Source organism: Psammomys obesus, unplaced genomic scaffold (genome assembly GCF_907164565.1).
Source record: "Psammomys obesus unplaced genomic scaffold, mPsaObe1.curated_primary_1811, whole genome shotgun sequence".
In the NCBI taxonomy this organism is placed as follows: domain Eukaryota; kingdom Metazoa; phylum Chordata; class Mammalia; order Rodentia; family Muridae; genus Psammomys; species Psammomys obesus.
The window spans coordinates 20,327,895-20,350,741 of NW_026596040.1; the positions used below are offsets into that span (position 1 = coordinate 20,327,895).

Genomic DNA, 22,847 nt, shown 5'->3' on the forward strand with positions numbered 1-22,847 from the left:
GATTTGGGCCAATACCCCTTAACCCATTTTGAGATGCCCCTCCTGAGAGATGAACTGGCTTCGGTCGGTGTCTCAAGACAGGCAAAACCCAAAACTCCACCTTCTATTTTATTTCATGATTAAGTTTGCCTGAGCGCGCGTTTCCTTAGTTTGCTGCTCTGAGGCTTTCTGACTTGTTCACATTTTGTAATCACTTGCCGGTCCTACTTAGCCGTCTTCCCAGACAGAAAATGATTCATCCTCTTATTTGCACACAAGAGACTACCGAGAGAGCAGAGGAGGAGGAGGGGACGATGGGCCAGCCCCACACTTCCCAAGTCAACAGGTGGAGGACAGTCTTCCCAAGTTCTTCTGGGACTGAGTACCCTCCCTCTTTAGACCCCTGCCTCCGTTTACCTTCATCTTCTCCAGCCTTCGGAAAGCTTACTTTCCAACCTCACATTTTTTCTCAGGAGACTCCCAGCGCTGCTAATGCTTTGAGCAGGGGAAGGAGGGGGAAAGATGCAGGTAGGGCAGTTAGACTGGGGCTGACCGTTGGTTTCCTGGCACTGAGTGGAGAAAGTGGGTGCGGCACAGTGGCAAGAGGTGTAGCCACTAAGAATCCGCGGTCCCCGGGCAGGGCGCAGTGGGAGAGGGTCACCCTAGGACGCCACAAGCAATGGGTCGAGAGCCCAACCACAGTAGTACGCGCATGTTCGGGGCTCGGGGATCAGAGTTCCCAGGATAAACCCACCAGAAAGACTCAACGCAAGCAGCGTAGTCTTCCCCAGGCCCGGGAAGCTTGGTCAAGAGGGCGGGGGCAGGACGGGACCCAGATCGGAGTCCGGGGAGGGGAGATGAGGGGACAGCCTCGCTGGAAGCCGGAGGTGGCCGCACAGGCGTCGTTTCCTTCCGGAGAGGAGGCTGGCCAACCCAGGCACAGGCTGGGGGGCGTCCAAGGGCGGGTGGCGGGGAAATACGGCGGCCCGTGCTTCCCCACGCCTGGCAACCGCGGCGCGAGTGGCTCCTCCTTCGGGCCGGTCCTGAGCCCGGCAGCGGGCGGGCAGGCTGGAGGGAGGGAGGCGGGGAGCGAGGGCGGAGGCTCCTGGAGGAGGAGGGACCAGGCGCGCCTGTGACAGGGTGGCAGCGAGAAGCGGACGCGTTGCCGCCGCCGCTCCTCCTCCTGCAGCTCCTCTCACCGCCGCCGCCGCCGCCGCCGCCGCCGCCACCTCCGCCGCTGCCTAAGTTTCACTCCCGACCCTCGGCGGGAGCCCCGGCGCGAAAGAGAGCGGCCGCCTCGCCCGGAGCTGCAGCGCAGCCCGGCGCGCGGATAGCCAGCCCGCATCCGCGCCCAGGCAGCTCTCCACGGCCCGGGCCGGGGGGCTCGGAGAGCCAGCAGGGGCGGCAGACAGCCCTAGGGGACGCGCGACAGCGCCCACTCTGCGTCCGTGCCCGGAGCCGCCGCGATGGCCGTGCGCTCCCGCCGCCCGTGGGTGAGCGTGGCGCTGGGGCTGGTCCTGGGCTTCACCGCGGCGTCCTGGCTCATCGCCCCCCGGGTGGCGGAGCTGAGCGAGAGGAGGAGACGCGGCTCCAGCCTCTGCTCCTACTACGGTCGCTTGGCTACCGGGCCCCGCGCGGGCGCTCAGCAGCCGCTCCCCCAGCCCCAGTCCCGGCCGCGGCTGGAGCAGTCGCCGCCCCCTGCCAGCCACGAGCTACCCGGACCGCAGCGGCTGGAGACGGCGCCCGGAGGTCCCAGTTTTCGGAGCAGCCCCTGGCAGCGGCCAGCTCCGTTGCCGCAGAGGAGACGAGGACAGGAGTCCGAAGGTGCGACGGCGCCGGGTGCCAAGGGGGAACCCGAGGAGGAGGACGGGGGCGCGTCTGGCCCTCGGAAGGGTGGCCGGCCAGGGAGCAGCCACAACGGCAGCGGGGACGGAGGAGCCTCTGCCCCGACCTCTGGACCCGGGGACTTCCTGTACGTGGGTGTGATGACCGCGCAGAAGTACCTGGGCAGCCGCGCGCTGGCCGCGCAGCGGACCTGGGCGCGCTTCATCCCTGGCCGCGTGGAGTTCTTTTCCAGCCAGCAGCCTCCTGGTGCCGCGCTCGGCCAGCCCCCGCCGCCTTTACCCGTCATCGAGCTGCCTGGGGTTGACGATTCCTACCCTCCCCAGAAAAAGTCCTTCATGATGATCAAGTACATGCACGACCACTACCTGGACAAGTATGAGTGGTTCATGCGCGCGGACGACGATGTCTACATCAAAGGTGACCTCCCAGGGTTCGCGGTTCCCTCTGCCCCGAGTCCCTTCACTGCCTTCAACCCCAGCCCCCACTGCTGCGGCTCTGCCAGCACCTGCTCTGGGCTTCTGTAGCCCCCGGGCCTGCTATCCCCACCCCTCGCATCCCCCCGCCCCCGCCCACCATTCTTAGCTTGCTCCTCTTCTGCAGTCTGGACCCTCAGACTTGCTCAGCTGTGTTCACTTCCCTCACTCTTGCAGTTGTTCCTTCCCTCTGGCTCAGGTCTCTAACTGGAAAGGCAAAGAAAGGGACCTTAGAGCTAACCCAAAAGCCATTCCCGCCCCTCCTCCAAGCCCGCTGTAGGGTAGGTGATACTTTCCCAGGTCTCTCCAGAGGGGCGTGTCTTGGCTAGAGGAGAGCAAGATGCAGGATGCTGGCAACAGCGGAGCTGTAGGTTTTGCGGTTTTGTTTGTTTGTTTGTTTGTTTTCTTTACTCCCGTGCTCCTTTGTTTCAGCTTGATCTAGAGCAGTTTTAGAACAGCTGAGGTTTGGCTAGCCATCGTTTACTGTCCCAGACCCGTGTTTGAACATTCTGTGGCTTTTAGAAACTTGCCCCACACTGAGACCTTGGCTGCACCCACCAGCCTGGTGCGGGGTACTGCTCCTTCCAGCCAGCGCCTAGCTGTGGCCACACTTTAATAAAAACCCGCTGGCCGAAAGGTCAGGTAGAGAAAGGAGAGAAAGTGCTTGGATTGTTACAGACCCTGGGAGCTGCAAGCTGCATCGTACACAGTAACAGTAGATCTTCCCAGTTCATCTTGGTGGCTGCAGTGTTTGACAGAGTCTAGAACTACCCAGAACCACGCCGCACAGCCACGGCATGAGGAAACTTTGTCCGTGTTAAAAAAAAAAGTGGTAGTTTTGTTTGTTTGTTTGTTCTTTTTGTTTTTTTTTTCCCCCAGATTCTCAGCTGTTCTGGCCAGAGAATTTCTAAGCTCAATGGCTCAAGGTTCCCTAGAGCACAGGAGCCAATCTTTTTGGTTCAGATAGTGAAAAGGTGAAAAAAGATTGCAAAGAAAGAAATGGGCTTGTCCTGGAGGAGCATCTCTGCCTTTCATGCTCCCTAACCTGTCGGTCTAAGGAGTGCAGCCCTTCCTCAGTATGCTCTGGCTGCTTGTAGACCTATGACTTTGTCACAGGCAAGGTTAATACCCTTCCCAGAATGCAAGGACATGCAAATCTGAACGTCTTCTTTAAGGCATAGAGTTGATGTCCTGTTAACAAAGTTGTTCTGAGTTTGAGTGAATGAGGAGAAGCAGATCACTGTGGTGCTGTTTGAAAGAAGAGATTTTCATACATAAGTGCAAACAAGTCTGTTATGATTGTATTCCTCAAATGTGGTGTTTATGGTCGAATCAAAGAAAAATACGGCTTTTAACGGCATTGCCACTTCAGTTAGGATATTTATCTTCTATTTGTCATCAAATATCACAAAGATTTCCTTGCAAAGAGGTTGTACTTTGCAACGTACATTGATAGGATCTCCTTCTGTCATTTGTTTTAAAGCTTTGGTGTATCATCCCTCAAATCTTTAAAATGTCATATTCTATTTATTAAAGATAAAATGCACTTTGTATTCAGAACCCAGTTATTTATATATATTTATAGTTATTATACATATTATATATATATATATAAATATATATATTTAATTCCTTGTTGAGAGCTAGAGGGTGAGACACAGGATGGAGATGGTGGCCACAGATGCCTTGTTTATCGAAAACAAGAGTGCCAGGACTGACTAAGAATGTGAAGAGGGTCACTGGTTATTCTGATGTATTGCTATATAAAATACCAAATGCTTTGAATTCTGAGAGCTGTAGAATTTAATTTCAAATCCTCTCTTTTGATAAACTTCCCACCCATGAGTCCATTTGTTACATTATTTTTTTGTATGATTTTTTTTTCCTCTGAGATAATGTCTTCCCATGTTCAATTTCAAGATGAAGTTTCATTTAAATCACCTACTAAATAGTGTAGGTTGTATACAACTGGAGTTTAATTAATGAGAACACCCAAACAAGTCAATTAGTCTAAAAGATAGTTGGGTACTAGAGCTATGGAGGTAGGTAAGTTGGTAAAATGCTTGCAGTCCTGCAGGCATCAGGACCACAGCTGCATCCCGCAAAACCTTGGAAAAAGAAAAAACAAAACAGAACATGGCAGACGTGGTAGAACACTCTGGATCTCTCTGGCTTGCCAGTCTAGTCTACTTGGTGAGTCCCAGGCAAGTTAGAAAGACACTCTCCCAAAACACACCCAGGCCAGGCAGAAAGACACTGTCTCCAAAAACAAGGTACTTGGAACTAGAGGCAGAATACCTACGGTTGAACTCTGGCCTCCTTGTAAATGCATGTGGCAATGCCCCCAGACACATAAGGATATAGACCCAAAGACGCACGTGAGGAAAAATATTTATTGGCTAGCAACAGATTGCCCAAACAACGCCAAATACCAGCATTTGATATTATGTTATATTTCTGGGAGTTCTTGTTACTTCGAATGTACTAACAAACAGTCTTTATTCCCCTTATCTTCATCTCCTCTGCTGAAAACTTGATGATGATTAGAGTTGTTAAAATTGTGTTAAGATTTAAGAAATGACCATACGCTTGTGTTTTTAAAATGATAAAAAGAAGAATTGTCTCTTCTTCCCAATGGTATAGCATGTATGAGGAAGTCAAGTGAAACTGTGGAAGTACTTTCACTCCACTGAACATGGTAATTGCCTGTGAAATGAGGACAGGAGGTGACTCTTGGCTTTCTCTTTGTAGGTGATAAGTTAGAAGAATTCCTTAGGTCCCTAAATAGCAGCAAGCCTCTCTACCTGGGACAGACCGGCCTGGGGAATACTGAAGAACTTGGAAAGCTGGGGCTGGAGCCTGGGGAGAACTTTTGCATGGGAGGACCTGGCATGATCTTCAGCCGAGAAGTTCTCAGGAGGATGGTGCCGCATATTGGTGAATGCCTCAGAGAGATGTATACAACTCACGAGGACGTGGAAGTAGGAAGGTGTGTTCGCCGCTTTGGTGGGACTCAGTGTGTCTGGTCTTACGAGGTAAGCCTTGAGGTGTAGCAAGATTTAGTGTATTACAGATGTACACCATGTCACATCCTATCTATTCTTTTCTTATTTTTATTTGCTTAAAAAATTATAGTAGCTGATGTTACAGATTTGGAAATGCTTATGGGCTGCATCTTTCGTATTAGACTCAAAGCCTCTCTGGGGTTTTGTTGTTAGCATGGATCTTAACTTTAAGCAGATTTTTGGTTACATCTCCCCCAGATACAATTTCCTCATTCCTATTTATTTGCTTTTTCGGTGTTCATATGTATGTATATTCATTTGCTGAATCTAACAAGAGGGCTAATTATAGTTCCTTCCATTTTAATTTTTATTGTTTTTTTTGTTGACTTGTGTTTTTTTTTTCCTTTATTTATATGATAACATCCCTTTGTTTTCACAGGGTTTATATGTGGGTTCCCTGAGAACCTTCAAGTTGAAATTGAACACTTAGGGGAAGGACAACAATTTGTCATTCAAGATAGGTTCATTTCCAACATTTTAACCACTGTATTTGATAAAGGGTATGGCCAATCTGGGAAAATGCCTGAGGGTGTACATACTGTATTTGTGGATTTTTCCCCTTTAGAATTTGGCTTTGAAATCAAGTGGATTTTCCTTTAAAATGGATTTCCTGAAAGGTAATCTTAGTAACAATTGATTTGGTGTTTAAATAATACATTGCAATTTTAATGCAGTTTGATTTGCAGATATTTGGAATTTAACCTTATTTTACTTACCCAGTGGACACAAACTGCATTTTAACTTCTTGATCTTCAAAGTTTCAGAAATTTAGTGTGGAAGATACTTTTAATGAAAATATTGTTCACGTAAAATGATTGCACCACAAAGTTACATGGTTCCTTTAATTGTTTTTTTTTTTTTTTTGTTTGTTTGTTTCAGGGGTATAATCTCTCTCTCTCCTTTCTTCCAGACAGAGTTTCTCTATGTAGCCTTGGCTATCCTAGGCTTGCTTTGTAGACCAATGATCCTCCTGCCTCTGCCTTTCTAAGTGATGGGATTAAAGGCGTGTGCCACTCACTGAACCCCTCTGTAATATTTCTTATTTGGTTTTTTTTAAAAAAATCTTGTGATATAATTCACTGATATATTTTGAATAATTATTGCATACAGAGAATTTTACTGATAATTATGTATTTGGAATCTATATTATGCAAATTAAAACGATTATACAAGTAATTCATTTTAACAATAAAATGGCATTTTTAAAATTTTTATGAAGCTGTCATAAAGCTTTGGTAACCCATTCCAGTAACTCTAACTCTTGCAAGCCTGAAGAGAGAAGGCTATTTGTTTGAGGTTAGTCTGAGCTGCATAGTCAAACTCTGTCTTAAAACAGTATTTAGAAGAAGATTGACAACAAAACATTATAGCTTTTACCATAAAAGGTAACTTCACTAAACTCAGTAGCAAAGAATTCTCTCTGCTATGAAATCTGTGAAACAACAAATAATGTATAAATATATATTCAGTTAATTTTATGTGAAGATATGCTACAGACATTTTGAATGGATGAGTGAAAACAAAAATGGGAAATACGGGTTTTTTTTGATAAATTATTGCTTTAAATTAAACAGAAAGTTTTTAGCAAACAATATGTTATATTATCTTCCATGTTTTCTGCTCTGAATGTCTGGTCGTTATGCTTTATATATTCATTTTTCTATGACAAGAAAATGCGCTCAAAGGGTGTGCAACCTCTCTTATAGGCTGTACATTGGTGATACTCCCAGTAACCTTTGCAGTATGTTTGGAATGACACTTGTCCACCAGTGACTTCAGAATCTGCATGAAACAGATCGTTTCAACCTTTGTTCTGGCCTTGACCAGCGTCGAGGCCTTCAGACAGTGTTGAGCCTGTGGCGGGTTATCAACACATCCTGGCTATCATTGTCTCAATGTTGTACATCATGCCAAATGGTATCAGGTCTGGAACTGTATAATGTGGACTCATAAACTTCACTTACTAAACAGTCGTTAGTAACATTGGCTCATTTGTAGCAAAAGAGTCAAACTAAAATTTAAAACCTTTCGTTACATATTCAATGCTTTGATGAGTTTTTTAGCGAAGAATTGAAAAATTGTTTTGTTTTGTTTTATTTTAGAAATATTAAAAAAAAATCCAATGATAGTAAACTGACCGTGAAACTCAGAATGCTTCTGAATTGCATTATAATGTAACCAAATTAGAGGACAATGTGTGGAACATATTATTTCAATGTGCATTGTTCAAGAATCCTAAACAGATTAGACTATATCTACTTAAAGAAAAAGGATTCAAGATAATTCCTGGAATCATCTCTAGAGTTCTGTTCTGTTTCGGAGTCTTTCTAAGTCTCAATAGGAAAGGAAATTAGTGTTATCTCATCACTCCCAGAAGCACCTCGGGATTCCTCTCTCTCTTTCACAGAAAAACAAAACAAAAGAAAAGAGAACAATAGTAAAAATCTTTAGGAAAATTAAAACCCACATTTACACATTATAACGTTTAACTTCTATTTAAACGTTATAGCAATTTATTTGTAATTGCCCCAAAACTGAAAACAACCCAAGCGGTCTTCGGCAGGGCAATCTGTTTAGTTTTCAGGAATTCATTTCTTGAGGCAGCTGAAACTTCTCTTGCTGTATCTTGGGACTTGACACTACTGTGTAGTGACTTCAGTGTCTGACAATCAGATCCTGGTTGTCTGTCAGTTGGCTTTTTCTTCTCTTCTTCCTCCTTCTTCTTTTCTTCTCCTCTCTTCTTCCTCTCTACCCCTCCCCCCTTCCCCACCACCTCTTCTTTCATGGTATACAAAGTGCCATTGGAGAGTGCAGATGGATACTTTCTGGCTTGGGATTAGATATTCATTCTCCAAACTGTTAATACTTAACAGCTTCCCAGCTTGCTGTTGTCCTCACTCATACCTGAGGTTCTGTGTATAAATTGGAGCCTGTAAAAAGGTGAGTCTGTTGAACTCACTCTGTACTAGAATTGATTGCCACCTCCTGCTGGCTGATATCACATCTGGTCTGGTGGAACCTCAGCTGCTGTTGATCTCTGGTGTTTAAGACCCTCAATAGTGCCTGGGCAATGGAAGTTTTAAAGTTTTGTGGTTTTAGTTTTGTTTTCTGTTTTCTTCAGCAGAGGCAGGCATTTTTCAGTTCTTTTCATATCTCAATGGACACCGGGATTTCCATGGGTATTTATTTTATATGCCTGGCCTGAGCTGATAAAAACAATACTTTTTTTTTTTTTTTTTTTTTTTTTGAGCCAGATAACCCTTAGGCTACAAATTTTATGAGTTTTTATTTTTTCATAAAATGAAGGACTTCTGGCAGTAAGAATAAAATTTGTATTTTAAATACTTTCTTGTGCAGATTATACACAGTTGTGGTTGACTCTGGGTCACCCATAATGCATGGTGTCACAGTAAGGAGAGAAAGAAAAACGCTTCCCCTTGGAGTGGATTAATCAAGCCCAAGTCTAGATTTGGATTCTCCACTTCATGCTCCCTCTGCCTGTCTGTCGTCATCTGTCCGTCATCTGAATCTGCATCTGTATATGTGTTCATCTGGTATGCGTGTCTGTCCCTAAGAAAGGACTCCGCTCTCTCTCTATTGAGCAGCACAGAGAACATCACAGAAGGAGGGAATGGGATACTTTACAGGAGTGCATCTCAAGCTTCCTAATGCTGCAGCCCTTTAATACAGTTCCTCATGTTGTGGTGATCCCCAACCATGAAATCATTTCATTGCTACTTCATGACTGAAATTTTGCTACTGTTAATGAATTATAAAGTAAACATCTGATACGCATGATATATGATGTACAACCCTGGGAAAAGGCCATTCTAACCCTCCAAGGGGTCGAGACCCACAGGTTGAGAAGCACTGCTTTACAAACCTCTTTAAAGGAGTTTTACAAGGGATTAAATCACTGGCTCCAAATGATCCCAACTGACCCAGATAACAAGAATCATTGTTTATCAACCAATATCCATAAACAGTCCCTTTCAACCTTTATGGTCAATTTTAGGAAGTTGTTCTCAGCTTCTGTATTTGATGCTTTCAGCAAATGATCCACAGGCATTACCCGAATCAGGAGCATGGAGGAGCACATAATTTAAGATGACAGCTATATGTTCTCTTAGGTTGTTTACATGGGAAACCAAAGGCAAGTAAGAAAGTTTTTACACTGGTCTCTTAAAAACAAGTTAAGCAATTTGAATACATAGTAGGGTAGAGGACATTTTTTAAAAATTTAATTTATTTATTTATTACAATTTATTCACTTTGTATTCTCACTGCAGCCCCCTCCCTCATCTCCTCCTAGACTCACCCACCCTCCCTCTTCTCACCCTATGCCCTTTACTTAGACTTCTAATAGGGGAGAACCTCCTCTCCTTCTATCTCACCCCACCCTGTCAGGTCTCATCAGGACTGGCTGCATTGTCTTTCCCTGTGGCCTGAAAAGGCTGCAACCCCCCCCCCCAGGGGGAGGTGATCAGAGAGCAGGGCACTGAGTTCATATCAGAGACAACCTCTGCACCCCTCTGAACTCACTTGGAAACTGAGCACTCTATGGGCTTCCTCTGAACAGGGGGTCTAGGTCCTCTCCATGCATGGTCCTTAGTTGGAGTATCCATCTCTTCAGGCCCCCCTGGACCCACCCAGGTATTTTGGCTCTGTTGTTTTCCTTGTGAAGTTCCTGTCCCCTCCAGGTCTTTCTATCTCTCTCTTCTTCCATAATGTTTCCAGCACTCTGCCCAAAGTCTGGCTATGAGTCTCAGTATTTCCTTTAATACCCTGGTGGGTAGAGTATTTCATAGGTCCTCCATGGAAGGCACCTGTCCTATTCCCAAGAAACTTAAATCAATCCCACTGAAATCAGGGACATGGCAAGTCTGCCCACTCTCTCCATATCTCTTTAACATAGTACTTGAAGTCCTAGCTAGAGCAATAAGACAAGTAAAGGAGATCAAAGGGATACAAATCAGAAAGGAAGAAGTCAAAGTATCACTATTTGCAGATGATATGATAGTATACATGAGTGACCCCAAAAATTCAACCAGAGAACTCGTTCAGCTGATAAACACCTTCAGCAAAATTGCTGGATACAAAATTAGCTCAAAAAAACAAAAAACAAACAAAACAAAACAAAAAACTGAAGCCCTCCTGTATACAAAAGACAAATGGGCTGAGAAAGAAATTAGGGTAATAATACCCTTCAAATAACATAAAGTACCTTGGTATAACTCTAACCAAGCAAGCTAGACTAGTGATCTTAAATAACTTTAAGGTGTATTATTAACACTGCCTCTGAGGTCCAGAAAAAGTTCCAGTTTTTTAGAATGTAAGAGATACCTTCATAATATTGCATTGGCACATTTTGTAAAAGAATTAAAAAAATTCAGAAATTCCCATTAAAACTGTGTATATCATATGTACACATAACGTATATATATATATATATATATATATATATATATATATATACGTATACACATATACTTCTATTTTTATTGTAAATTAGCTTCTTTATATGTTCATGCTTAGTTTATTAGCAGTATTGAATTTTTTACTTTAGTACTATCACTTATATTTAGGCATTAAAATAATTTTAACTTCAGTAAAATAATTTTAACTTCAGTAATTATTCTCACCCTGTAAGTTCTACATTTGGCCATCAGAGATCAACTGAAGACAGTTTTTCTCATTTTGATTTTTGTAGTAAGATAAAGCTAATGAAAACACACACACACACACACACACACACACACAATCAAATAGGTAGCTGTTGTTTCAGGGGCCAGTTCTACACTGATTAAAGATGTGGCTTTAAAGAACCATTTCCCATGATGAAAAAGTATTTTATTCAACTCTTTTTATGTTTAATTTTATGTGAGAAGTCTTATGTTCACTTTCGGCCCATTAATGGCTATAAAAATCATAGTGAATTATGTTATTTTACAAAAGGATGTGTTTCATGAATTTTCCCAGGCTTTTAAGTAACACCCAGAGTGCTGCAGCATTGGACTGCATTAAAGTCTTCATAGCATCCTTTAGCTTTAAAGTTTCTGTGCCATTCCTATCCGGCTGTCCCACTTTTTCTAAGATGCTTCTTAGCTTCCTCCTGGTCTTTGTGAGTGATTATGTCTTCCTCTCCTTTTCTTTGCTTTTATCCTTGCTTTCCTTTTTTCCCCTCTCTCTTTCTTCTCTGGTATGAAAGAGTGTGTACAGGTGTGTGCAGCTGTGTACAACAGTGCCTTCACTTGTGTGTCTCTGTGTGGAGGCCAGTGGTTGATGTTGGACATGTCCCTCAGATGTTTGCCACCATATTTTTTTGAGGCACGATCTCACACTGAACCAGAAGTTCACCACCATTTAGGCTACTCTGACCCTCTAGTTCTGAATAGTGGGGTCACAGAACGTGCTGCCAAATGTGACTTTCATTTTGGGTCTGGGGACCTGAACTTGGCTGTTCATGCTTGTACAGCAAGCACTTTAACCATGGAGCCATCTCCCTGCCCTAATGACAGGTGACTCCTTTCCTTATGATGGGGAAGCTCTGTTATCAGCATGTTTGATGTCCCCCAGAACAAGGATTTTTATCTAAATTTCAGTCTTTCAGAAGTGATTTTTGTTTTGTTTTGTTTTTGTTTGTTTTTGGTATGATTCAGTCACTATTTGGTTTTTGGATTTTCCTAAAAACAGCAAGCTTCTCACATCTGCTCTTTGCTCCCCCATCCCATTTGTCAGACGAAATCATTCTGAACTGATCTCATGAAACTTTGTTGCTGTCACACTGTTTTCTTCATTGTACAAAATAAAATCACCTTTTGAAGGGATGGGAAAACACAGGGCATTTTAGAGGCTTCGTTCATTTCCATTGCTAACTGCTCCCTTATCACCTGAACTGAGACAACTTATGCTTCCTAAATTGATGCTTTCTGACAGTTGAAGAAACTACTAAGTTTGAAAGATGCCTCCAGACAACTAGAAACAAACTGCATGATAGCATGACACTCCTGTCAGTTTTAATACTTTTCTTCCCTAATAAGTCACAAACATTCCAATTTCTTGCAAAAACAAAAGAACACCACCAACAAAACCTTGTCAGTTTCTGGTTCCGCTATGTTCTTTGAGATACATTTTTAGTTCAGCTGTTTTTCTACTTAGCAAGTATTCAAAATACAAAGAAATGCATCAGATATCAAAGTGTGGTTTATTTGTGTTATGCCATATTTCTTGTGTATAATGGTATAGCTTTTAATGAGACATTTTGTTCAAGAAACTTAATTGATACAGAACGAAAAGTGCCAAGATCTGTGAGTCATTATTTAATGTTGTCAGATACTAAAACCAGCCAAGGAAGGTGGGAATTCAGACTCTCCAGCCCCACAAACCCAGTGTCAATCATGACCTGTGTTTAGTGTTATTCTATCTGGGAAACATACTGGACATTAACAATTCTGAAACTGTGCTACAAGTTTATGAATGAACTGAATAAAAGTGATTTATTTTTTAAAACCCAATAGGCATTGTCTTGGGCCTAATAGACAATGAAATTGATTTCTTAATTGTTTTGAGAGTCTCAAATAGTTACTTACTGATTGTAATTTTGACAGCTGTGTTCTTCCTTCTTTGTGTTCAATAGTATCTGAAGATTTCTTTTTAATTTTTATTAATTATACTTTATTCACTTTGTATCCTCCCATAAACACCTCCCTCCTCCCCTCCTAATCCCACCTTCCCTCCCCCTTCTTCACGCATGTCCTCCCTAAATTCACTGATAGGGGAGGTCTTCCTCTCCTTCCTTCTGATCTTAGTCTATCAGATCTCATCAGGAGTGGCTGCATTGCCTTCCTCTGTGGACTGGTAAGACTGCTCCCCCCTCAGGGGGAGGTGATCAAAGAGCAGGCCAATCAGTTCATGAAGATTTTTTTTTTCTTAGTATCCTTTTTGGTTTCATTAGTTTTTATCGGAAAGTTATTTATTTATAAAATCTTATCACTAAGAGATGGTTTAAATATACATTATAAGAAAATAACTGTTAAAAAAGTAATCAAAGGAAAATAAACCATAGAAAAACATGGACACTACTATAAAAATACACGTTGACTGTTATTTTCTGAACATTAAATGACAATTCTGGATATTAGGACCTAATAAAGAGAAGCGAGGGAGGGAAAAGAGTGTGGAGATACAGCAGAAGGCATCCTTAGCATCTCGGCTCGCAGAAGTTGATGCACTCACTTGGGTGTTTCATATGACTTCTCTCAATAGAAGCTGGGGCTAGCAGGCAGAGGGCTGAACCTGCAAACGGAATTCCTGAAAGACAACAGTTTCCCATCAAGCGCACCTCTGCTTGGTGTGTTGCTTGATTATATTTTAAAACATGAAGTATTCATCAGAGACTCCTCTAGGGCTACTACACTTGTCTAAAATGTTTTCTACTAGCCTGGCAGACAGATAGTTTAAGAGATGTATATTTTTCTTTGCTGTTGTTAAAAACTCAGAGTTCTTGTGCTGTGGGTTTGGTGGAAAAATGTCTGTGTGACACAGCTAATCAAGGGTTGGTGAGGGACTGCTGTGATGGAGCATTTGTCCACATCTAGGACAAGCCAGCCATCCTTCCCGATGAGCTCAGGTGAGCTTGAGTGGAATTCCAAACAACTGGGCCTAGAGTTAAACCACCATTACATAAGTGTGAGCTGATCATTAGAGCTGTCTTATCATAAATAATAAATTAATTTTGAGATACACTTTACAAACACAAATCAAAATCTAAAAAGGTTAATACTTTAAAAAATGCTCTATTTAAGAGGTAAGATCCTATTAACATCAAGATGAATTCTTAATAAAATAAGGGTATTTAACATACGTGAGTAGGTCTCCTGAAAATATATTTGTTAAAGCAGGTTTAAAATGTTTTGCTCAGAGGGCCAGCTTTTTTTTTTTGCTTGCTCCAATATGCCTGTGGAGCCTCCTTTACAGGCAGTGTGTCATGAACCTACCTTTCTTGTCTTATGGTATGAACCAGGAGGAAGATTCAGGCTTCTAACTCACCTCTTGCCTTCAGGTCTGATGTAGAACTGGGCTCTCATCTTAGACATGTTTCTTAATATTATTTTCTTTCTGCACCATGGAATCTCCAGTTGAGTCCAACTGTGGTAATCTGTCTCATAATAAAGATAGTATCGTTCTTGTATCTCTTAGCTCACAGATGATATCAATAGACACACTTAGTAACTTTGTTCTCTGTTAATATCCTTTGTTTCTGTTGGCCACTACTAATTGCAAAGTACTTCTAGAGCAGAACTATCTCTGCCCCAAACCCTAGTCTGCCATTCACTGCTGTATGGCTGTGGACACGTTATTGTGTCTCTTGTTTTTTTTTTTTTTTTTTTTTTTTTTTTTTCACTTTCAATCATCATTTACCAAATGGAATTGCAATAATATTTACTTAAGCACACTTCTGGGACATCTAAATGGCTCAATGCATATAGAAGCATTTCAGAGTAGTGGCTAGAACTGTTAAGCAGTACTGTTAACTGTTTTTTGAAGAAGCAAAATGTCATAAAAGTAATGCTAAATTTACAAAGTCACTGTGGGGAATAAAAAAGGTAAATAAATTGAAAGTCTTTAGAATCCTGTTCAGCGCACAATAAGCCACACGTTCATGTTACGTATTTCTAGTATCCAAATGGCAGTGCTCACATGCCTTATCCCCCATAAGAAGCGTGATGTCAGTTGGAAAGAGCTTAGTTGTGGTGAGTCTCTTAAAGGTCTGCTCTGCGATAGTAGGGAAAGTCTTGATTCAGTGATCTATTTGTTTATTTACTTACTTATTTGTAGATTTATATTTACTTTCCTCTCTGGGTGAGTGAGCGTACATGAGTGTAGATGCCAGCAGAGGCCAGAAGAGAGCATCGGATCATCTGGAGCTGGAGTTACAGGTGGCTTGTATGAATCGCCTGATATGGGTGATAAAAACTGGACTTGGATCTTTTGTAGGAGCAGCATGTAATCCTGACTAATGAACTATCTCTTCAGCCCCAGTGTAGTGGTTCTTTATTCTGACTGAGCAACGGGATTCTCTGAGGGACTTTGAAAATAGTTGTGATATTGGACCCAACCACTATTGGATATTGGTCCAACATATCAGAATCTCTTACATGTGATGCATGCAGCATGGAGATTGATCTACATTTCCCCGGAGACTAAGGTGGTCATAGGGTGTTTCCTAAGGGACTAAGATGGACATAGTGTTGATATCGCTGTGAATGGATTTTTAGGTTGACTTTCATATTTAAATATCTAGCCAATTTTATTTTTAGTTCTTCTTTCTTGGAATTGTAGAGACTAACAAAAACTTCTACAGCATTGTCCCTCATGTGTTTAAAACGGCAAGTGCCCAGATTTTAAGGCAATAATATAAAACTATCACTTACTGCATGAATCACTTACTTGCTGCATGCCTTCTCATCTAATGACCGTCTCAAATATTGCTTTAAAAAACATCAAAGTGGACTTTCAGTCATCCTTAAAACTATTTCCACGTATTCAGTGCTTAAGGAATTACAGCTCTTCATAATGACTGTATCTGAGTGATATGCCACAGCAGAGTTCTTGCGTGCTGCTCTCCATGATTTTGCTGCAGTAATATTGACTTGTTGCATTGGATTGGTGCTTGGAAACCAAAGGGTATCAGGGTGATTTGTATGATAAGTTGCAGAAATGCTAACGTTATAGCATTTAAAAACCTTTAAATGTATATTTGATGTCACCTGCTTGTCACCAACAAATATTTCTTTGCCCGGCACTGTACTGATGTCTCTGGTGGTGCAAAGTGTATAATACATAAAGGAAAGAAGTGCTCCAGAGAACTGGAAAATGCAGTACCCCCCTCAGACCTTCAGTACTACACAGGACAGTGGGCAGATAGGGAGATCATGGAAGGCTGCGCAATATCAAATAGTGTGTCTGGGTTAAAGCACATCTTGAGGTAGGATAATTGAGGATTAAAAGCTGTAGCGGAATCCAGGTGTAAAGGACTTACACATCATACTCAATGGTTCTGATGTGTCTGTATATGTGTGAGTGGGTCTTAAAATCTCATGGAATACTGTGGAAAAGGGCATGAGACTGTTAAAAATCCTTCTGGGTGATGTTGGTGAGCAGCTGATATAGAAAATCAAGCCCCTGGGTAACAGAAAGCTTTGGTAAGTTCTAAGTGAAGAATATCACACAGATGTTTTCCTTTATGGCTCTAGTTGGGAGGATGCCTTAGAGGCCTTAGAGAGCCTGTGCTTAAGGATGGTGTCTTAGGCGGTGCAGCTATAACTGCTGACAACGTGAGATGAATCTTTTTTAATGTTTTTATTTATTACAATTTATTCACTTTGTATCCCAGCTGTAGCCCCCTCCCTAGTCCCCTCCCAATCCCGCCCTCCCTCCCTCCCTCTTCTCCTCTTCCAGTTGTTGGTGTCTCAGCAAACATGTAGAATCCTGATAAATAAGCATCAAAAGGCCTGGAAAGGCAGTGTGTGTGTGTGTGTGTGTGTGTGTGTGTGTGTGTGTGTGTAGAACATAGCTCTATATAGGAAGCCAACATGGGCTTCAGTGAGGAGATCATGTGTGAGCGCCGTGGCAACAGAAGAAAAAACTGCCAGCAAAGGAGCATGTACAGATAAGCAGAGAACCTTCTGGATGTCAGGGGAAGCTCAGGCGGGGAGTGAAAACGCAAGATTAGAGTGGAGAATTGAGGGGAGCAGGCATCACATGTGGCTTTGAAGTTCTCTGCGAGTACTTTCACAGGGAAAATTGAGGCCCACACACCTTGAACAAGTCTTCTGGCTAGTGAGACATGGGTGCCAACCCACAAATAATGCAAGCGTTTTGTGTGAACCAAACTTCACTTCTAGGTAAGGCAAGCATTGTGTAATGATCATCTTATCGCTGACCTGAGTGACAAGTACCGGTGGGTCCTTGATTCAAGGCAAGGAAGGTCCTGAAGTGGGAGAAGCGCTTGAGAGTGGAAGTTGAGAGACTGCACTGTGGAAGAATTGTCGTGGTCATAGCGTGACAGGTCTACTCTCAATGAACACTTGTTTTAAACTTATTTAAATCAAATGTGAATACCGAATATGGTAGCATGAAAACAGCAATAGTATAAAGTGGTCAGAAGTATGCAGATTTATATAATGAAAATTCTTTGTTTCTTTGATCCATCTGACCTTATAGGATTTTCCCTTGCAATAACTTTTTTTTTTTTTAAACGAAGACTCTTTTCTCTATTTCCAGTTTCTCTTGAATGTCAGAAAACTTTGATTTAGTTTCTCTCCCTGGTTACTTTTTTTCCCTATGGGAAGTAAAAGATGTAATACATACACATTGTTCTGAACATTAATTTTTTTCAGGGATGGTCATTGCTGGATGCTGTAAGCTTGATGAACGAGCATCCCCTCCAAGAGGCTCAGGCACTGTGTGCCCAGCTGGTGGCGCTATTGAGAGGTGATTGGATCAGGAGGGCACTAGCTTCAAAAATGGGTTCTCTAAAAATGGGTTGTAGCTGACCTTCCTAGAGGAGGTGGCTTCTGGTGGGAAGGCCCCTAAATGAGGAATGCCTTTCGTCCCTTCTCCCTCTCTTCTTCTGGGCTGTTGTCTCATCCCAGACTCAAGATAATGAATTCTAGGCCGTAGACTAAAAGCACAGAAACTGAGTGAGACAAATTAATCTTCCTTTCAAACTGTTCTTGTCATGTATGTTTCTGTCATTTTGTTATGGTGACCAAAAAAAAAAAAAAAGGATGAACAGAGAGTTACGCTTTTATCAGTATCAAATATCCCCACTCTATTTCAATGCTGCCTAGATGTTCCGAATGATTGAATTATTATTTTTAAGTTGTGTTTGATACAGGTTGTGTTTGATTCCGAGAAGGTAGTGTTGGCCTTTTCACTATGTCTTATTAATTTTTGTAAAGATTTACCAAGTGCATCCCAAGAAGATAATTTTCTGTATGGAATTAGAGGTAAGTTCTGTTTGTGGAATATCTGGTTTCAGGAAGGGAGTTAAACAAACAAACAAAAGGAACAAATACACGCCTCCCTTTCTGGAACTGACATCTCGATTTGTGAGCATACGGTACTGTTTGGTGTGCTCACTTAGTTTAGTACTTCGACTGAAATGAATTTGAACTTATAGCTTTAGACTAATTACTCATTCTATTACTATTAGTGTGTTCTCCTTGATTTCCCACCCACACAGTCACTTGGATTAATATTTAATATGCATTCGACTCTTTTGTGGCTGTTCAACATGCCGCTTTTCTCAGAACTGATCTTCATCTTCCTTGGTTTCAATTTTCATTAAGTAATCTTAACAATCCACGAAGCTGTGACAAATCAGATTTCAGAAAGAATGCCTTCTGATTCGAAAGCTGACAGAAAGACCTACTGGGTGTAGTCTTACAGCCTGTGTTTATCGGTGCTTTCTTTTGACACCATTTGCAGTAGTCTCAGTAAAGGTTTTGTCCTTTGGTTGTAAGTCTGCTTTCAGTGATTCTCCTTGTTTGTTGCCGTACCACTTAGATGTTTATCCAGTGCAGGGAGTGTTTTCTATAGAATATTTAATGACATGTCAGTTGTGAAGATAGTTTCAGATCCACTAAAACAGATTTGTTTCATGTGAAGGACATTTAATAATATAAATTAGGTTCTTGGGGACCACACAGTCTAAGGAATTCAAGTTATTAATGAAAATATATAGCCATAGCTATAGGATGATGTAATTATGATGGTTCTAATCTAATTAATTGATGCTGATTATCAATTTAGGTATATATGAAAATTTTATGACTCAGTTCGAATGAATTTTAAATTATGTGTTTTTAAATTTTAACTGAGCTCTAAGTTTTTCATCTCTAATTCTCATTTTGAAATATTCCTCTCATATTAGCTGTCTGTTTTTAGTGCTCATGGTTTTAAACTCCATTATCATGTTTAATTTTGTCACAGTGTGTTTTGGACTGATTTCATTGGTGAAATACAGCTGCATTGACCCAATCTTCAGCCAATGAGTTCTACATTTTGCTTGTCTCTCCTGTGAGACTTCTGATGGATGGGCACATGACCTAGGCGCTGCGTTCTGGATGCTGTACTTAGGTTCAGCACAGTGCATTGCATTACACCAGGTCTTTAACAGCTAAACTGATCTGAGTTGCACTAGTGTATAGTTTCTTGATATATCACTTGAAACAGCTGATAATGAATGAAACCAATTTTTCCCACCTTGGCAGATGGTGGGAGTGTGTCTGAGGATTACTAGTCACAGTTTTCAGAGTTTTATCGTAGATGGGCAACTATAAGGGATTTTTGTATAAGACTATCAGCCATGATACTTACAATTCCTAATTGAGGGAACATGTTTGAATTTTTCAAACAACACCTGCTTTATGCCAAGGGTTTGTCATTTCAATGATTCTATTTAATTTTTTACAGAAGTAGAATGATTAGTGCTTGTTTATTTCCCCTTTTCCATAATTGCATTAAATTCTAGTGTGTGTTACACACATACGTTTAGAATAGATAGTGTGTCACAAACTCACATAAAGTCTGTGCAGAATGAATCCTTTGTAGTGTTGATGACACATAATTCTTACAGGATAATATACGTAGTTAGTATTCAGAGATTTTAGATTATTAAAAAAACTATGAACAGTACATTTCCCTTAGCTCATTTGAATTGTAGTTTTTTTTCCCCTATGTAATATAATTATTGTTGCTGAATTAATCCAGCTCTGATTCTAGAGGGATCTAATGAATTTTTGTTATTTAAAAACTAGAAGGTAATTCCAGTGACATTATACAGTAGTTTTGATAAACTGTGTTCTTTCTGTATGCTAGAGTTACTCTTAAAGTAAATCTAGATGAGACTATTTCATTATTTTGACACTTCAAGTATCATGTAATTTTGGGGGACATTAGAAGCCTGAATAGTAAATGATTATAACATAAAAAAGCATTACAAAATTTCCAGAAGTCAATTTGTAACTTGCTGTGGTCATATGAAGATCTACTACTGTCTTTCATTATAGAATAAAACGATGCTATTAATTAATTGAAAAGTCTAAAATCCTATTATGCTTATGATGAACAGTAACCTACATCTGAAGAACATTTATGAGCATATAAAAATGATAATTATCATAACCTTTCAGCATTAGCTGTGTGCCTGATTCATTAGTGGATACTCTCTATTCTGAGGGTTTCTAAGCAGTGCTTCAAGGAAACATTGCTTGCTGTATCTTATGCTACACGTGCTGGTACAAACCAGAAGTTTCACAACTATTAGAGCTCATACAGCTTAAGAATTGACAGAGTCTCTTGTTGAACTCTGATTTACATGATTCCAATGGCCAGATCCTGGTCAAATTGTTACACTGACGTACTGCTATAAGTTCAAAGAACAGCCTTGGATTTGTAGTTTGAAGCAGCTGTCATAATGGTCAAACAAAGTCAGCAGTATATGAACACACATTTGGAGGAAGTTGGGAAGATGGCACATGAGTGAGGAAAATTAGACCAGAAAGATAGAATGGAGAGCAGCAGCCAGTGATTGAACTACTAGTCAAGTAGTACTACTACTAGTTTTCTCTACTAGTCATGTTCACCTCTTGAAAATAAATACTTTCCTTCCAATATAGATCTGTGAGGTGTGGACACAGGAGATGAGATTGAGAGAGCTGTTGTCTTTCTGCCTCTTAGTATGCTTCCAGGAAATTATACAGAAGGACAAAATTTTCAATAGAAACAAAGAATTCTCCTTTATTGGGTGTCAGGGCAAAAATGAGAATTCAGGCTGTCAGTTTACCTAAATGATCCTAATTTCTGTCTGTACTTTAGGAGGAGGGTACAGGTGAGTATGTGCATCACAGGACAATCTTGCTCAATGTCATGTGTTGTGAGAACTCAGCATTTTATATGTAAAGTAGCTCCTGCTCTTCCCCTACGTGTATATTGCAATGAGGACTTCTCATTTACTGCATGAATACATATATGTGGTAAAAGCTATCAGGGCTAGTTAATTAGCACAAAACAAAATGAAATATCTAACACTTATAACCTTAGACAAACTATTGTCTAAATCATTCAAAATGAATCTTTCCTAACTATTAGTTTTCAAGAACGAATGTCTTTTACTTAAGCCAAACTATTAATAAATCCTAGTAAAACTCCCTAAAGACAAATAGGCTTATCATGACCTCAATTCTAATCATAGTTGCGAGAAGGCTCTGGTAAGTGCTGGACGTATGCTTAGCTTCTCACACAACGCCAAAAGAGATTAAAATTTATTTAAGCCCTCTAGAAACATACTCCCATTTCTGAAGCTTCATGAAAATATAAAGACACACAGTAAGGCTGTCAGAGCAATAGGACATATCTGAATGAGCAGTGAAGCTGTTCCTATGCTTTGTTCAAGGCACAGGCCTCCTTGCGGTAAAGGACCAATAAACATGAATATGAACAGCAGAACGCACAGAGCAGAGCTATGGACGTTTAATTTGATTATCACTCAAAACCATGAAATTTGTCAAGAGAGTTTCCTGGGTAAGTTGATCTTAACTTGGAAAAATAAATAGGGAAACCTCCCAAGCACAGATAGAATGTGATAGGATAGATTGAATCTGAAGGCCCAGGGCAGCACAGTCGAGGTAAACAAATTAAACTTAAACTTTTCCCATGCATAACCACTTCTTATTGATAACTTTTCATGTGTATCTGAATATGTAGTTGTATCAACCAAACATTTCATGATAATAAATCACAAATTTATTTTAAATGAATTAATTTGTATATATAATTTTTTAGCTTTAAAGACAAAAGCAATTTTGCACATTAAAATGAATGTGCTTGCTAATTTTCAAAAAAGAATAAAATATTGGCTGAATATTTGCTAATGTAGAATATAGAACATATTTAATACTTTTCAGAGTTGTTCAATATTTTGATTTTTATAGTCGTTAGTACTGCTTTTTGTATGCTGTACCAAATGGCAGAAGTATAATAAGGGCCATTTCAGAAATTGATCCTCCTTCTTTCTTAATCTCTAGCCAAGTACATTTAATGATTTCTTATGACACTCACGTCACCAACTCAAAAGGCAATTTTCAAAATCAAACATTCTAACAGCACCATTCAGAGACATTTGATAGTTACATTTGGAAGAATGATAATAGGAAAATATTAAAAGCCTTTATTCTCATAAACCTTTATATTTCTACAAGATCATTAAAAACATGGCAATTCATTTTATAGTAGTCTCTGAGCTAAGGTGTTTCAGGAACTTTCTGGCATCATGGCCTACGCAGTGCAAAATGTGAATGTTGTATATTTAGCATCAAGGCTGCAATGAATTCTTTCCATGCACTGTCAGAAACACCTCAGGTTCCTTATGTGTCCTTTTGAATCAATTGGGGTATAACAGGTTCAGAAAAATTTTACA

General features: G+C 40.9%; 1 protein-coding gene across 1 annotated transcript in view; it reads left to right on the plus strand.

Moving 5' to 3' along the window:
• Window positions 1-1,370: 1,370 nt before the first annotated feature.
• The window catches only part of Chsy3 (chondroitin sulfate synthase 3), a 256,073-nt gene continuing 234,596 nt past the window's right edge, over window positions 1,371-22,847 (plus strand). Inside the window, exons 1-2 of the mRNA XM_055622935.1 lie at window positions 1,371-2,241; window positions 5,049-5,332. Of these exons, the coding sequence (XP_055478910.1) occupies window positions 1,446-2,241; window positions 5,049-5,332 (1,080 nt within the window). The 5' untranslated portion in view covers window positions 1,371-1,445. The remainder of the gene's footprint in view (window positions 2,242-5,048; window positions 5,333-22,847) is intronic.